Source organism: Papio anubis, chromosome 16, assembly GCF_008728515.1.
Source record: "Papio anubis isolate 15944 chromosome 16, Panubis1.0, whole genome shotgun sequence".
Lineage (NCBI taxonomy): Eukaryota > Metazoa > Chordata > Mammalia > Primates > Cercopithecidae > Papio > Papio anubis.
The window spans coordinates 65,016,814-65,035,075 of NC_044991.1; the positions used below are offsets into that span (position 1 = coordinate 65,016,814).

Genomic DNA, 18,262 nt, shown 5'->3' on the forward strand with positions numbered 1-18,262 from the left:
TTTCCCCGAAGTGCGTCTTCACAGACGTTCCTTTCTTACCCTACTTTCTCACTCTGAGCTGAGCTCTGTTAGCTCACCGTCCTTACCTTGGGTTCGTGGGGTTTTTTGTCTTCCTGTGGAGGCAGGGCCCTCTCCACTACTCTCTACCCTCACCCCACCCCAGTGAGTGACTACGGCAGATGGAGGTTCCACCAGCTCAATCCCAGCTTTACATAAAAGTTGAGAGGAAGATACTGGGGGAGCCTGGGGTCTTGAGAAGGTATATAGTACCTCTGTCCACAGCATATTTTAAGAAAAATGTTGTATTTTCAATACCTAAAAAAATGGATTCTACCAATTAGAAATATGTTATTGAAATTGATGGCACCCTCAGAAAAAGCCATTTACCTACTCCCACGTACAAAAACTCTTTAAGGACCATTTTGTAACTGAACAGTTTGAAAGCATATATCAATGCAAAAGTAGTATTGCTCTGAATTGGGGGTAGGCATTATATATAGAAGTGCAAAAGGTATTTGAAGGCATTTGAAACATATCCAGAATTCAAAAGTGGCCTGTTTGCCCCCACGCCCACCTCCACCACTGAAAACTTTTATATTGATAACCTGCTTTCTTCCCATTCATTCAGCAAGTATTCGCAAAACACCTACCATGTGCCAGACATTGTTTTAGAACCAGGGATGTGGAAATGAACAGAGCAGACTTAAAATATCTGCCTGCAGAGAATTTGTGTTCTAATTGAAGGGAGATGGTGAACAAAATAAATAAATAAATAAATAAATAAATAAATAAATAATAGAGTATTTTAGAAAGTAACACATGACGAAGAGAAAAATAAAGCAGGTAAGACTTGAGAATAGCCATGTAAGGCATTGCATTTTTCAATAGGGTGGTCAAAGGGAAGCCTTGCTGAGAGGATGACAGTGGAGTAAAACCAGATTTAAAGAGTAAGCCATGCAGATAATCTGCCGAGGAACATTTCAGGCAGAGGAAATAGCAAGTGCAGAAGCCCCGAGGCAGGAACAACCTGACGTTAGAAGCAACATTTAGTCTGAGTTAGGGAGTCACTGGAATGTTTTAAACAGACCTGACTTTAGGTGTTAACCTAAGGAATCGTGCTGGCTGCTCTATGGAGATTAGGCCAAAGCAGACAAGGGTGGAAGCAGACGGACTCACTAGTAGGCTATTGACTATTCCAAGCAAGAAATGATGGTGATGTGGACGAGGGTAGTGTAGTAGCAGTGGTGGTAGTAGTCAGAAGAGGTGAGATACTGGATATGATTTGAAGGTAAAGCTGATGAGGTTTCTCGTGGGACATGTGAAAAAGAAGAGAATCAAGGGCATTTTCACTGGTTTTGGCGGGAGAAACTGGAGATTCTGGTTGCCATTAGTTAGATGGAAACAACTATGGGAAACAGGTTTAAGGAGGAAGATCAAGAGCTTATTTTTGGACATGTTAAGTTTAAAAGAACCAGCCAGGCACAGTGGCTCACACCTGTAATCCCAGCACTTTGGAAAGTGAAGACAGGTGGATTGCTTGAGGCCAGGAGTTCAGCCCCAGCCTGGGTAACATGGCTAAACCCCATCTCTGCAGAAATTACAAAATTAGCCAGGCATGGTGTTGTGTGCCTGTAGTCCCAGCTACTCAGGAGACTGAGGCAGGAGGATTGATTGAGCCTCAGAGGTCGAGGCTGCGGTGAGCCCTGATTGTGCCGCTGCCTGGGTGACAGTATGAGACCCTGTCTCAAAATAAAAGTTAAGGAAAAAAGGTTGATAGGATGTTAGGCAGCCAAGTGGAGAGGGCAGGTAGACAGTTGAATACATCAGTCAGCATTCAGAGGACAGGACTGACCTATAGGTTCAAATTTGTGAGTCGTCAGCATATAAATGGTTTTCAAAGCCATAGGACAAGATGAGATCACCAGGGATGTGTATATAAATAGAAAATAGAAATCTTAAGGACTCTATAACTCCAACATTAAGAAATTAGGGAAGCGAGGGGGTGGGGGATGCTTATTAAGTGAAGAAAAACACACTGGCACAAAATGATATCCGTGCTATAATCCGAGAAGTAAGAATGCTTCCTTGTGACCTCCATAGTCAGGTGACATTCTTGGGAACCCAAGGTAACTTTGGCATAGGAAGATGCTCCTCAGTTTTCAAATAAACTGTTGTTCACACTGTGAGCATTTTATTTCAAAATAAACTTTGTTCTGCCATTTCTCCACGAGTAGACTTTTGTCACCTCCTTTTCAAGGTCATTATTCTTGATTTTTTGAAAGTTCTTTTTAAAGAAAAGAATCTCTTTACACCTGAAGCCTGTAATATACCCTTCAATTACCCTCTTCTTCCCAGAGTAGAATAATAGTATTTCATAATAGAAGCCGCTAGGTTGTTGAACTCAGAAAGCCCTGTTAACTGGTTTGAAGTGCTTACAGTCCAGCCACCTTTAAACTCGAAGCAGGGGTGTTAGCTGCCCCAGAATGCAAGTGATAGCACTGGGTCCCTGTCATATTTCATATTTAATTCCAGGCTGTTTACTTGGGAAAGCTATAAGGTAATTTGAGAATTCGATAGAACATGTCTCATCCATTATTTGTTCATGTCATGGCTGGTGTTCATATTCTATTCACAGGTTATTTCTGTAAAGGCAGGATTAGTTTGAGATTCTGTTGTGGACAATAAAAATCAATTAATTCCAGACGGAAAAGGAATTCTAACTTAGTTTTGATTCACTTGCTCAAGTTGTCCTTGAGGATATCATCCCTTTTGAATATATTTTTTGTGCGGTGTGAAGATCGGTTCGGTTTTTTAGTGACACAATTTAGGTTCTTGTCTTATTAATCAATAGCAGCAGTCAGAGAGGCCTACTTATCCCCCCCTCGATAGAACCAGACGAGGTTGAAGAGAGGTAATAATTACTGCTCTGATCTCAGCATGTTCTCTTTTCTCTTTCCCAACCCAGAGCATGTCTGTTCGATCCTGGCTTCCCTTCTGCGGAACCTGAGAGGGCAGCAGCGAACCCGGCTTCTGAATAAATTCACTGAAAATGACAGCGAGAAGGTGGGTGACTGTTGGACTGTAAAGATGGGACCAGGACTGATAGAAAGGCTCTTTACCTGATGTGATCTGACCACTAGGTAGTGGTCCTACCCTAGAATTCTCTTTTCTAGCATCTGGGCCCTGTTGTTTTGCATGTCAAAGGCTTTTCTGGTCATTCTGCTTTTCATCTCCAAATGCATTCTCCTGGGAGTCGTAACACCTGAGGATGATACCACTAGTAGTGCTTGAGGGGGATTTTTAGATCCAAAGAGCATGAATTAGACTAGGATTTTTGTTGAGGGGTGTTGCACAGCATAGCAAAGTGATTAAGAGCATTGGCTTTGGATACAGACTTGAGATTTGAGCCTGTTTTCGCCACTTTTGAGATGTGTACCGCTCTGAACCTCAGTTTCCCCAGCTTCAACATGGAGACATCAATACTCATCTTGGAGGGTCAATGGGAGGTGAATTAGATAAGGTCTTACTAAGGTGGTGGTAATAAAATGAAGATAATGATAAGGAAATGGTACAGCCTGCCTTAAATGGGCTATGGAAGCTGGGACCGCAATTACATGAGATTAGATGGAATGGGCTATGGAAGCTGGGAACACAGTTACATGAGATTAAATGGATCGGGCTATGGAAGCTGGGAACACAGTTACATGAGATTAAATGGATCGGGCTATAGGCTGGGAACACAGTTACATGAGATTAAATGGATCGGGCTGTGGAAGCTGGGAGCACAGTTACATGAGATTAGATGGATCGGGCTGTGGAAGCTGGGAACACAGTTACATGAGATTAGATGGATGGGGCTATGGGCTGGGGAACACAGTTACATGAGGTGGATAGGGCTGTAGAAGCTGGGAACACAGTTACATGAGATTAAATGGATCGGGCTGTGGAAGCTGGGAGCACAGTTACATGAGATTAGATGGATCGGGCTGTGGAAGCTAGGAACACAGTTACATGAGATTAGATGGATCGGGCTGTGGAAGCTGGGAACACAGTTACATGAGATTAGATGGATCGGGCTGTGGAAGCTGGGAACACAGTTACATGAGATTAGATGGATCAGGCTATGGAAGCTGGGACTGCAATTACATGAGATTAGATGGATTGGGCTATGGAAGCTGGGAACCCAGTGACATGAGTTTAGATGGATATTTTATATCTTTATCTAGTATGCCAGACGATGGGATTTTTAACAGTAATAAGAGCTACCATTTATTGAGTGACTACTGTGGATTGGATAATAGAACAGATGACTTTCATCGTTGCATATATTCTCACAACACTGTGGTTTATTTATCCTTGTATAGTTATTATTTGCATTGACAGGCAAGGCAGTTGAAGCTTAGAGACATTATGTAACTTACCCAAGAAAGGTTTAAGACTGTCTCTTTGAGCTACCTCTGACCATTTTTTCTACCCTCACCAGGAGTATAGCATGATGAAGAGGCCTTCAAGTTAGGACACGGAGTATCTTAGTAGTCACGTCACCCTGGTGACATCATTTAACATCTGTGCTTCAGTTTCCTCATCTTTAAAATGGGGTTTGCTACCTATCTTCCCTGCACACCTTGTCAGGTGTTTTTCAAAGTTTAAGGAAATAATGGTCATGAAAATACTTTATAAGCTGAAACATTAAGGTCTTAGGGTCATCAGTGTTGGCTAAAGAAGGTGTGACCACAGTCTTCTCAGACTATCTGATGGCATGTTGACGGAACATCTCCTATTAACCAACCAGTATCAGCTCCTGGGTAAATGAATGCCAGAGTTGCCAAGGGCTATGATGGTGCCAACCTGATAAAAAGAGAAGTCAGGAGTCTGGGCTGGCTTCACAGTGTTTCTTCAGTCATTTTGGAGTATTGGGGAAAAAAACAAAACTTTTTCAAACCCACTGAGTGTTCCTCAAGCCATGTTTGAAGCATGACTTTGCTCAACTTAAAACTGATTTTTAAGTTACTGCCAAGCAAAAGTCAGGGCCTTTTTTAAAGTTGCTGAAGGAGGTTTTCTTGCTCTGTCTTCTGACTCAAAAGCAACTAAAAAGATTTGACTCAGGCATTTTTTTAAAAAGATCAGCTCTGGGGCAGAATCTGAACATGAAAGGTTTCAGTTTGAAAAAAGAAATTTCTGCAAAGTTGTAAGTGAATATCAAGTGTGTAACTTCAAGCTCCTTCTCTTGGCAAGAAGGGACTTGAATTTTTATTTATTTATTTGTTTTTAACAACGTGCATTCCTGGGAGTTCTAGAAGGGCTGAGAATGCATAGCCTCCTTTCGGGAATGGCCTGGTTCAAACTGCATTCATCCTAAGTGTTTGCTTTGTTCTGCCCCAGCCCTTTGATCCATTCCTGATGTGTCCCTAAGCAAAGCTTCTCTCATCCGCTGTAAGGAGTGCCGGAGCAGGCCTCCCTTTGTAAGGAGCGACAGTGAGATGAATAAGAGCGCTACTGTTCTCTTGCTGTGCGTTGTCTTTCCTTCTCACTCAGGCCTGTAAAATCTCTCTCTTTCAGGTTGACAGACTAATGGAGTTGCATTTTAAATATCTGGGTGCAATGCAGGTGGCGGACAAGAAGATTGAAGGGGAAAAACACGTATGTATCCCTGTCTTTCTTTTTACCAGCTATTGACTTGCCCTCCATTTGGTTCCCTTTTGTTCCTCGTATCTCCCCACAGGATAGGTAAGGGCAGCAGTGCCATCTAACATGTTGTAAAAGTAGAGCAGATGATGGTCTGCCAAGTGGTCATGACTGCCCTTCTGACAACAGTGACAGCCTTTCAGGAAGAAGAATGTGTAGTATACATCCAGGTCTGACCTGGGAGTCTGGGTGGACAGCACAGGCACCCTTGACAAGAGCTTCTCTTCGAAAATCTGGCCAAAGTACAGGGCTCTGACCTGGTACCATGTTGGCAGAGCATGTCTTAGTACTCACACTTGCTGGCTTCTGAAATCCTGAGGGAGACATGCTGAGGAAGGGTGATCACAGGGTAGAGGAGCTGGAAGGAAACTGAATGGTCCTGGAACCCAGTTACCCCATTTACAGATGGAAAACTGGAGACCTAGAGAACGGAAGCTCAGATGCATTGCAGCCAAGCCAAACCACAGGTTCTGAAGGGCTAACTCTTGTTTTCTCATGTTGATGGCTGCTGAGAGAAGGGACACCTGCTGGACGTTTTTTCTTGAGGGACTCTGCTTACTATGGTGTTACCCCACCCTCTGTGTTTTTTACTTCCTTCCATTTTGTTCTCTGCCATCTCTGGCCACTGTAGCTTTCCATCTGTGTTCCTTAATCAGGGTAAGTTTTCCTGTCACTGTTTAATGTCCGATTTGTATTGGCTCCCCTACAAGATACTTCTCAAGTCTTCAGTCACATTGTAAAATGACGCCTGGCTTACTTTTTTCCAAGTCTACAGGAGACCTCATTTTCCTTGTGATCTTGTTTTGCTGCATCACTCCATCCTTCTTTTCAGTCTTGTCTTAAAGATACACTTGAGGCTTTTGAACTTCACTGGTGGAAGGACTAATTTTAGTATAGCCCTCCCCTCCCCTGTGTTGGGACCATTCAGCTAAGGCTTTCGTGTGCATTGGGAATTACACCAGCATTTTCCTTCAGGGCATGCCTCAGGCCAGAGTGAGAGACTAGGGCTGGGGAGATGTGGGGAGACAGTGGCCTTGTTACCTGTGTCCTGTTTGTCTTTGCCGCTTCTTATCCACCTCTCCCCTTTCATAAAATGTACCTTCATTCATGAACCCCAGCAGATGGGTAGCTGTACTTTTCATTCTTGTGATTTCTCTATGATCACTAAACTTAGTAAGTCCTCAGAAGTTTGTGGATTGATTGAATTGATTAACTGGGGCTTTCTCCTTTTATACAGTGATACTACTGCAAGATAAAAGGCAAAGACTCTAAATTCTGAGGCTGGACTTTAGATACTAGCATGTTCCACCACAATTCTTTCATTCCAATTCACCCCAACCCCTTTGTTCTTCAATTAAACTTTCCATTTCTAGCTTTTCTTCCCTATACAGTAACTTGGACATGAAGGACACTCAGTGGTTGTTAAATTGTGGGAGTAATGTACCCCTTCTCTTTATCTGAATGATAATTAGAAACAACTTGAAATTCCCTGGACTTTTGTAAAGAAACAGTCATTAGACAGTTAGAACTCCAGCCCTGACGGAATCCCTGATGTTGTCTGCTAGGGAGGTTTTGAGGGGTGGCAAAAGGAAGACCTGGGAGTCAGGGGACCTAGGATTTAAGAGCAATCACCACCTTTAAATCACTGCCAGCTATGGCTTGTCACTCTGCCTCATGTAGCCTCAGTTTCTGGGCTATAACCTGATACTGGGCAAGGTGATCCAACCCCTCGAGCTTCCTGTTTTCCCTCATTCCCTCAGGTTAAGTTAAACACCCTTTGGTAACTCTGCCATTTTTGGACAATGGAATGGATTAAAAGCACAGTGATAGGTTGGTCAGTGACTGACTGGTCTTCTAGATAGAGGTGCAGTCTAGTAGAAAAGGTAATCTTGCCACTTCTAGCTCTGAGGTCTTGGACAATCGAGGTGACCTTCCTAAGCTTTGTTTTCTCATCTGTAAAATTAGAATAAAAACACCTCCCTTTGGGCCAGATGCGGTGGTTCACACCTGAACTTTGGGAGGCCAGACAGCCTACCTTTTTAGGGTAGGCCTAAAACTTTGGAAGGCCAAGGCGGACAGATCACTTGAGGCCAGAAATTTGAGACCAGCCTGGTCGACAGAGCAAAACCCCATCTCTTCTAAAGATACAAAAATTAGCTGGGCATGATGGTACACACCTGTAATCCCAGCTACTGGGGAGCCTGAGGCCCGAGAGGTCACTTGAGCCTTAGAGGTGAGGGTTGAAGCAAGCCGAGATTGTGCCACTGCACTCCAGTCTGGGTGACAGGGCGAGACCCTGTCTCAAAAAATAAAAACAAAACACCTCCCGTTAAAGGTTATTATGAAGACTAAGCATAAAGTATAGAAAGTACTTCGCTCAGTAAGTAGAAGCTGCCGCCGCCGCTGCTACTGCTAGAATTTCCTAGCTTCCTTTGGAATTCTTGTGTAACTTTTTAGTAAGGCAGACAGTCGTTTTCCTGAGAGCATCCCCCTTGCCAGAAGGAGTCGTCTAGCAGAACAGTGTTGGCACCGTCAGATGCTTTGTTTGAGGTGCAGCTTAGACTTTTTTTGAGGGAGACCGGATAAGTGGCTGGGTGTCAGGGAGCAGCTTGCTCGTAGCTGTTAGGAAACTTGGCCTGCTTCCCAAAAGATTATCTATTATCAGCATTGAAGAGGGTGTGAAATTGATTAGCACTGACGGAGAGTAATCGCTGCAGCCACTCTCCCAGCATTCACAGAGCTGCTGTGTGCCACGGGCACCGGGGCCCTGCCGTTCCCTGACAAACATCTGTCTCCTTGATGCCAAGGCCGTTTTGCTGGGCACTGGCAAACATTCCAAGGCCATTAGTGCTCAGCAGCCTCAGTGTTATGCAGAGAGCCAGGGCGGGTAGGGGTGAGGGATGAGTTTGTGAGCAGCGTTTGCTGCCAGCACTCAGGCGCCATCCTAGCAGATGAAGCCGCCTCACAGGTGTAAAGTGACTTAGAACAACACGACCTCCTTTTCACCTCTGCCTCATGCGGTGTGCTCTCTGAAGTCGCAGACAGTTTGTCTCCTCACCCCCATTAAATTTGAATGTCCTACACCAATTGGGAGCTCAGCAAATATTTGTTGACTTGAATTGAATGCTTATTTTTCGGGCATTTTGATGACATTGACTATCAGATCAGTAATGAATAATCTCTCACATACCTCACCAAGTCTGCAACCAAAAAACCTAAGATAACAGGCTCAAGTATTGGTATTTTTATTGTCTCAGCCATCACCTTCCCTGTGAACTTCAGACTTCTCTGGGTGCAGTGCAAGTGCCCATGGTTTGCAGTTAACCAGGTCACTAGAGAGAATCTAGTCATTTGGCAAATGTTGATGAGGTGCCTGCAAAGGCAGGCACTGGCTGGGGGTGAGAAGTAAAAATGCCAAGAAAAGAATGGGCCTAGGGGCGGTGTTACGGCCGAGGACTGGAGGGTCCAGGGAGTGGGGAGAGGTCCTCTAAGGCTGGAGTCACCCTAAACTCTAGGGGGGCTAGTTTTGTGGCTGAGCATTCGTGCTGAACCTAAAAAGGTAGGGATGTCTAGGGCATTTCCAGTCTGGAGTGAAACAGCAAAGGAGCAGCAGTGGGAAGCCAAGTGAAGGCGGAGAGGAGGGGTACCTTCCACGAGTGGAGGGTGTGAGAGGAAAAGCATGGGCTTTATAGCCAGGCTTTTTCCTGGTTCTCCGACTGGGCAAACAATTGAACTGCCCTGTCCTTATTTTCTTCCTTGGTGGTGTTTGGTTTGTGTTTAAGGTGTATGTCCCAATTTGTGTACTTTGAGAAGTTATGTATGTAGGGATATGATGTCAGTGAATGTATTATGCACAAAAGCTGCTTGCACAGGGCCTGGCACACAGAAGGTGGTCAGAAAACCTTTAGCTTTCTTTTCTCTACAGGGACTGTTTGCGTCCCCACTGCCTCGTCCCCACACACATGCACACACCCATTGTCCTGATTCCCTGCTACAGAAGGTTTTGCATGACTTGACTCTTCCCTGCTTCTCCAACCCCTTCTCCTGCCACTAGGCCCCTCCTGCCACACAGCCTTTCTTTTCTTCTTTACATTTCCCACTCCCTTCTGCCCTGAGCCTCCTCTCCTTGCTATTCCTTCTGCTATCAGGTCTCAGTAAAATGTCGCCTCCTCAGAGAGGCTTTCAGTGATTACCATATGTAAGCGAGCCCTCTCCCCCTAGCTGCTTCAGAACCTGTAATTATTTCATTTATTTGTTTACTGTCTATCTCTGGGACTGTAATCTCTCTTGTTCATCATTTTCTCAGGACATTGTGCCTGACATTCAGTAAATGAAAGACCACTGCTCAGTAGGTGAAATTAGTATCTGTCTGTGAGTGTTAAGGAAGATAGGGCGAGTCACCCTGGGCTTTCCACATTATTTCTTAACACTAATTTTTAACCCTGATTTGTGTTTTCTCTGTAATTAGACCCGTCACTAAAAATATTTAAGTACGGTTTTGTGGATTCTGTGGCATAACTGTAGCAATATTTAATAACGAAAAATACTTGGAAGAATCAACAGGACTGAGAGATAATTGTATACACATTTAGTTCAAATCACGTATTACAATAATCTGTAACTAGCAAAGACTTCCATGTCCTGGGCAGTGGCCTTCTGCTTTTATGTTGTATTCAAAGTCTCTGAGATTCCAGGGCCATAATGTCTCTGGACATACCCTAGTGGTTTCTGGTGAACAAGATTAGGCCTGAACTTTTCAAGGGCATGTAATTCTTAAGACCCATCTAGTGAGCAGCAGTTCTTGTGATCTGGAAATATCCAGGGTTCTTGTCTCAGCAGATTTCACCTGACTCCCCAAATGACTTGAAGCCCAGAAAATACTAAGACGCTTGTTGTTGGGAAGGCATCCTGACTTCTTGTGGATTCCTTCCCGTTTCCATTGGCTAAATGTACAGAGCGTGCCTGGCTTTTGGCCGTCAGAAGGAAGACATAATTATACAGGTACTAGCAGGGTTTTTCTAAAAGAGGGAGGAGAGCCTTGGAGAGAGGTTTTCTCTTTTTCAGTTCCTGGGAAAATTATACTCAGCAGATTTGTTCAATAAAGTGTTCTTACCACATACTTTACACTGTAATGACTTACAAATTGCATGCTAATTTTGTCACGGTTAAATCATTCCAGGCTTTACCTGAAAAGAAAAAGATGGACTCCTTATAATGAAACAGTATCCACAGGACTTGATGTCTTAAACAGATTTTGTCCTTTGCATTCGAGACTCATTTAAAGATTTATATGAAAGGGGGTGAAGTGCAGGAGTGAATGTGTGGGGTACATGCGCCTAACACACTGGGTGAGATGGTAGACAGTGAAAGTGTGAGGCTGCCATCGATTTTTCTGCTAACTTGCTGGAAGATTCTGGGGCAAGCTTTGAAAAAGAATCCTGCTGAGAGTTCCTACCAGCTCCTCTCCCACTGCCAGCCTTTTTTTTTTTTTTTTTTAAGACAGGATCTCATTCTGTCACGCAGGCTGGAGTGCAGTGCAGTGGCATGGCGTGATCACAGCTCACTGCAGCCTCAAACTCCTGGGCTCAAGTAATCCTCCCACCCCAGCCTCCTGAGTAGCTGAGACCTCAGGCGCATGCCACCACGCCCAGCTAATGTTTGCATTTTTTTGTAGAGATAAAGTCTTTCTATGTTGCCCAGGGTGTTTACTTAAACTCCTGTGCTCAAGGAAACCTCATGCCTCAGCCTCCCAAAGTGCTGGAGTTAGACCTGAGCCACTGCGCCTAGCCTAGGCTCTTCTTTAAACCTGTGGTTCCCAAACTTTCTCAGTCCATAGATTTGCCAAAAGACAGCTTACAGCCAGTAAAGGCTAGTGACGAGGGGGCTGGAGGCAGAGGACGTGGTGCTTTTACCTAATATCCAGTTCCGACCATTTGCTCATTCACCCTCTACTGCCTCCCTGCCTGCCCCCTTGCCAGTCACAATCATCCTTCTTACTCTTGGAAGAGAAGTCAGAGGACCTGAATTCTTGTCTCACACCTCTGCCACTTACCTTGCAGTATGACCTTGGGCACTGTTTTGCCTTTCTGATCCTCTCTGTCCTCATTCAGTGGTGCTAATAGGCTCTCCCTCTACCAAGCTCCATAGGCTTGTTGCAAGGTCTGCTGAGATCGGGGCTAGGTGCCAGGGCCTCCTCAATCTCTGCAGACTCATGTAGCCAGCTGCCACTTGGACATCACCCATAGGCTCTTCTGACTTAGCGAGTCTAAAACCAGGCTTGTGGCCCTGACCCTATATAATCGCTTCCCCTACTCCCCATATTAGGGCAGTTTACCAGTTTGACCAGGTCAAAAACCTAGGCATCATCTGTTTACTCCTCTGTCTCCACCTCCCACCTCTCGTAGTCTGGTCAGCTTACCTCTGATATCTCTGCAGCCTATCCACTTTTCTTTCTCTTTACTACCAATAGTTACATTCAGGCTACCATCATTTGTTTTCTTCCCTTAGTGCAGCACCTGCCTAACTAACTAGTCTGCCTATCTGTAGGTTTGGACCCTCCAGTTCATTTTCTACACAACAACCCAAGATTTTTCTAAAATGAAAATTCATGTATGCACTTCTCCACCCAAACACAATAAACAGTGGCCTTGCATCACCTTCGGGATGCAGTCTAACCTTCTGCGCTGGCCTCGTGGTGCCTCCTCGCCCAGTTTGGTGCCTGCTGGCTGCTCTAGCTACATCCCTCACCCTTGTGATGTGCGAAAGCCATTCTGTACCACTCGCGCTTCCTGACCTTGTGCTTTCTCAAACCTTCTAGACAGTGGCCCGTTGCTCTGAACTCTGCCCAGAATACCTCTCTCTGCCATCTTTTCCACATCCATTTCATGAAGCTGGCTAATTTATTACTCTGTATCCTTCAGAGTTTTGAGAAACAAATTAGTCAATAAACATGTATTGAGTGTCTGTCATGTACTAAGCATTTTGCTTAGTGTTTCCCTGACAGTTTCTGCAGAAAGTCTTCCCTGAGACCACCAGGAGCCCCTCCTGTTTGCCCCAAGTGCACCCTTGCACTGCAGTCTCAGGCTGAAGATCAGGGACTCTGGAGCCAGACTGTATAGACATAAATCCTGGCTCGGACTCCTACCAGCTGGGTGATTACAAGCAAGTTACTTAAACTCTCTGCTTCAGTTTCTTCATGAGTGAAAAGGATGAGAATAATAGTACCTATCATGTAGGATTGTGGGGAGGACTAAGTAAATGTAGTATATGTAAATCACTTGGAATATTTCCTGGCACAGGGAAGTATGTCCTAAGTGGTAGCTATTATTACAAGTATTTTGGGCCTGCATGCTTATGTCTCTCCCTCTAAACTAACTCTAAGTCTTCACAAATAGGGACTAATCTTATTTACTTTCTCCGTTTCTCCAGTAGGGTTGTCATTTTCAGCCTTGTATTATTGTATCTGCTATCACAGAAGTACTGATTCTCTCAAGACCGGAGTATAAGTTGTCAAAATTCAAATGAGCAGTCTGGGTTTTTTTTTATTGGGGATGTAAATTTAGAAATTGACTGAATTTAAGTAAATTTAGAATTTGCATCACACTTGTGATGGCAACATCATGGTAATATGGAAGGAACATGAGTATGGCGTCATACAAGCCCAAGATTAAATCCCAGCTTTGCCACACGTGATCTCTGTTCACTTGGGAAATGCCTTGCCCTGTGTGTGTGTGTGTTCATTTTCATGATAGCTTTATTATAGGGTCATTTTGAAGATTAATGAGATTGTTTGTAAAAGTCTGCCACATGCTTATGTGCTAAGACAGAACTAACATGTGTAGCCAGTCACTTGTTTATGGGCAAAGCTGTGGTCTGAGAGCCTTGGATTCTTACCAAAGCTGCCATCAGTTAGCTGTGCATTTTTGAAAGAATTTTCTTTTACTGATTCTCCAGGCTCAGCTTTCCAGCTAAAAGACTTGCAGTTTCTAGGATTCTTCTCTAATAGTCCGCCCTATTTTAGAAGATTTTGGAAGAAGATTTGTTTTGCTGGTGTTGATGCTTCTCCCATCTCTAGTTACCTCCCTCTCCCATGGTTCAAGTTTCTCCCCGTGCTTTGGAAGAAAATAGGCAACCAGCATTTTCTGAATGGTGAGGCAATTCCCACCCATGACTAGAGACCGAGTGGAGGCCTCAGGTTTCAGCTCTGAGTCATGTCCCATGTTATTAAAGCAAGAGAGGTTCGTATTGGCTTCATAGCAGCCTCTTTTATGACTGTCTCCTTTTATCAGCAAGGGGCAGCTCACTGCCTGTCAGGGGCAGATTAGAAATGACATCCACATGCTTATTTGGAGGGCTTGCGACTTGACTGCTGAAAGAGATGGAGGTGTGTGGAAAGATGGTGATTTGGTAGTGCTCCTGAGGACAGATTAACATTTAAAGTGAGTATGTGGCTGGAAGAGGGAGAAACACACACACACAACCCTGCAGAAATGGCACCTTGGTGCTGCACATACCACCTCCTTGTGTATCTTCGGAGATGAATCTGTTTATTTTAGCAGCCCCCAAACAGGCTTATGCTGCTGTGAATTGCAATCTGTTCTACTTAATGTGCCATTCACTGAATTACCATCTAAGTTTTTATTCTAACCCTCTCTTACAGAATGAACAAAACAAAACCTATCAGAGTATCTCTCTCTCTCTCTTTTTTTTTTTTTTTTTAAGCTCTTTCAGATTGCATGTGGAATTTGCTGGTGTAGCTGTAGATTTTTTTGTTTTCCTTTTAAAAGTTTCTTCAATGTAAGAGGAAATTATAGGCCAAGAAGCTAGGTGATCTTACATTTTAATGCTACTGGTTTGCATTAGTCACCAGATACGGCATAAAGAAAAATATCCCATCTATTTGTTTATACGCTAATACTATGAAAAGTACATAAAACAAAGCCTTTTTCCTTTTTCGAACTGTAAATTGAACACAGCCTTGGAGCCAAATTTGCATGAGTTTCTGTCCTGTGTCTGTTCTGTTTCCTGTTCCCCGTGAGCTTTGTGACCTTAGGAGAGATTCATCTCTTTAAGCCTCAATTTCCCATTTGAAAAGTAAAAATAGTAATAGTTTTTACCTCTTGGAATTCTTGAGAGGAAAAATGAGAAATCCATGAAAGTGCTTAGCACGGTGCCTGGCACTCAGTAAGGACTTGAGAAGTTTCCCTATTGTTAGGATTCGGTTTTTGCTGTCCATCTCTTGCCAGTGTGAAAGGACTAATAGAAAAGGCCTGGGACTGTGGAATCACATTCCACTCAAGTCTCCAGCTGAAACCCAGTGGTAGTCATTTGGCATCTGTCTCATGTTTTCCATCTGTGAAATCTGAAAATGGTATTTGTTGTACATACCCAACACAGGGCGTGTACAGCAGGTAAGGTTAATGCAGGTGCCCTGCTTTGCACAGCAAAAAATGCTGCATGGATGCTGAGTTGTCATTGCTTCACAAAGAAGACAGTCACCTTCAGGCTCTTCAAAGGTGAGAGTTGAGTGAATTGATTTGTGGAAGACTCCCTTTAAATCTTAACTCTCCTGTCTCGTTCAGATACAGTCCAACGTACATATAGATTTTCACTCTGAAGTTTTGTAAAGTGAGAAATATTTACGACACTTAAGGAAGTTACTGGATTCCTGGAACGTCCCTTTAATCTCTGCTCATCACATTCCCATTTGAAGGGTATGTGATTTGCATGCCCCTGTTGTCTTAAAATGGCCTAAGGTCACAGCAGATCCAGGGGTTGTGTCTTTGTCACGGCAAAGATGAATTTATTGATGAAAGGATGAGCTAATCGTCAGTGTTGACCATCATGTCCTGTTGCAGCGGTGATGTGTGTCTCCAGCTTGAGGCATTTCTCATAGCGGCTCCTCTCTCTGGGAACGCCATCAGCCAACATCCTAAATCCATCCACATACCAATATTCAGGTAGAAATCTGTTACAGCTGGCTATTGAAAGTGCTTTGGTCCTGGACATGCCCCAGATTATCAAAGCCAAAAGGAACCTTCAGGAGCACTGGATCAGGGAAAGAGGGGTGAGGCACACTGCCACTCTCCCCTCCTGCGGTCAGGGTGGGCATTGCTAATGATTTCAGGGCTGCTTCCGCTGAGCTTCGCCTCGGCTTCACGACAGATTTTTGTATCATATTCTGTACTCACTGCAGTGGGTTGAGTTGGCACTTGGGATGAACTCTGTTTGCCTTCCCTGATCTAGTGCAGGCTTCCTGTTTCCAAGCAAAGAAGCTGAGGCCAAGAAAAGTTAAATGACTCGCCTAAGGACACTAGTAAATTAGTATTCGAGCTGGGATCTGATCCCATTTTCTTAGGACTCTGTTCCACCTTGGCAGAGGAACTTATTTGTAGAATTTATAATATATATCATAGTTAAGTGGAGTTCCAGTATCTAATTTGAATATTTCCTGCACTCACACAAGGTCTCTTGAGAGGGAAAGAAGGCAAGGGGAAGCTGGGTGCCTTCTTTAGAATGGGATATTTGTAACCTGTTAGTTCAGTCTCCATATACTAAGGAGGTTGGGAGGCAGGTATGATCTCCACATGGGCCAGCTAACTTCCGTCTGTTCTTTTCCTTGCCATTTTTAAAACATGTCTCATTGGTCGGTTGGGCATAATTCAGTTTTTCCCTGCCACTAGAGAAACAAGTGCACTTGTATATCTTTAGTGCATAGCCGTCAGAGTATTATTATAGATCAGACAGCTTCAGTTCCTCCAGGACCTTTGATGAGGGAAGGTATAAGGCAGGGAGAAGCTTGCGGTGATAATTTTTTTCTAGAACTCTTACATTGCTTCTCCAGAGACTGACTCCTAGCCAGCTGATCATGGGTGGAGTTTACAACAGCCATTTTGGAGTTTCAGGCACCCTTCGAAGTTCTTTCAGATGGCCAGCTCTACCTCCTCACACACAGATAGCCAAGGAATCATCTCGAGTCCTTATCTCAAGATCAGCTTTTTATGTGGCATCTTGGGGACCCATAAAAGGAGTCAGAAGTGTATTAATCCATTTATAAGTTGACCCTGTCTATATGGAGTAAGATGGGTGGAGAATAAAGGTGACGCCATCTTCTTTTTAAAACAGACTAAAACTTGAGAAGATAGAGAACTGCCCACATTTTCTCACTTTCTTATTTTCCATAATCATTCTGCTTGTTTTATTTCCTTTTAAACACTGAGTACACATTTATGTTTGGCTTCCCTGAATCCATTCAGCAGTAAATATTCCATGCCACAGAGTTGTAACAGGCTAGATAAGGGCTATCCTGACAACAGTCAACTTCACTGCACGCTGGTTTCTATGGCACTTCTAAAACTGTCAGGGCAGAAACTTCGTCTTCAGAAGCCAATCTCTGTTTCATCTCTGTGCATGTTCAGTGCAGCAATGGTGATGCGTTTCTTGGAGATGAGCTATAGTCGTATCTCAGATCTACATTTGAAAATTTCACTTTCAAATCATGTGGCCATACGGCTAAAAGTAGAATGTCGAATTGAACATTGTCAGAGTCTTGATGTTCTGAGGAAAGAGAAGAAAATGGAGTTTGGCATTGCTCTGTTGAGTTTGTTCTTTCTACATGACAATATAGAGAAACTAGAAGGTGCAGTGTGTACCTAACTGGTTAAAAGAAGATCAGATGATGGAGAAAAGTATGAAAAAGGAAAAAATCACCAGGGCTACTGCTGACCTAATTAGAGAAACTTAATTTTGCTAAGCTCCATTCGTGAGCCTCCTTATCACACTAATATTTAACATCTTCCTTTGTTCTCCAGACAACTCTGAAATCTATACCCACACAAACATGGTAGCATGAAAAGAGCATGGACTGGGGTTTGAGTCCCAGTTCTGCCACCCACTAGCCTTGAGGAGCTTGTTCTGCCTGAGCCAGCTTCCTCATCTAAAATGGGGGTAAGAATCCCCGCCTCTCAATATTATTATTATTATTATTATTATTATTATTATTATTATTTGAGACGGAGTTTTGCTCTGTCCCCCAGGCCGAGTGCAGTGGTGCGATCTTGGCTCACTGCAATCTCTGCCTCCCAGGTTCAAGTGATTCTCCTGCCTCAGCCTCCCGAGTACCTGGGGTTACAGATGTGCTCCACCACTCCTGGTTAATTTTTGAATTTTTAGTAGAAACAGGGTTTCGCCATGTTGGCCAGGCTGCTCTCAAACTCCTGGCCTCAAGTGATTCACCCCCCTCAGCCTCCCAAAGTGCTAGGATTACACATGTGAACCACAGCACCTGGCCCCTGCCTCTCAATATTTCTGAGAGGTAAAGGAGTTAATATACAGAAAGCCCTTGGCACTATTCTGACACATAGTAAGCCCCCAGTAACACGAGCTGCTCCTCTCTGGTAGGTGGGTAATGACAGCAGTAGTTATTATCCAGACTGCCTCACGCAATGTCTAGTATGTAGTAATCAATCAATCAAAAATAATATGATCTACCGAAAGCTGTGATCTAATAAGCCAAGAAACAAAAAAACCTCCTCTTACCCCTTTCTGTTTCCATTAGTGATACTGATGTCCCACTGTT

At 43.9% G+C, this 18,262-nt stretch overlaps 1 protein-coding gene across 2 annotated transcripts in view; it reads left to right on the forward strand.

Annotated features, from left to right (window-relative positions):
* The window catches only part of CTNNBL1 (catenin beta like 1), a 177,551-nt gene that overhangs the window by 142,329 nt on the left and 16,960 nt on the right, over window positions 1-18,262 (forward strand). For both annotated transcript variants that reach the window (XM_003904763.3, XM_009216143.4), the window contains 2 exons: window positions 2,966-3,063; window positions 5,560-5,640. In XM_003904763.3, the coding sequence (XP_003904812.1) occupies window positions 2,966-3,063; window positions 5,560-5,640 (179 nt within the window). The remainder of the gene's footprint in view (window positions 1-2,965; window positions 3,064-5,559; window positions 5,641-18,262) is intronic.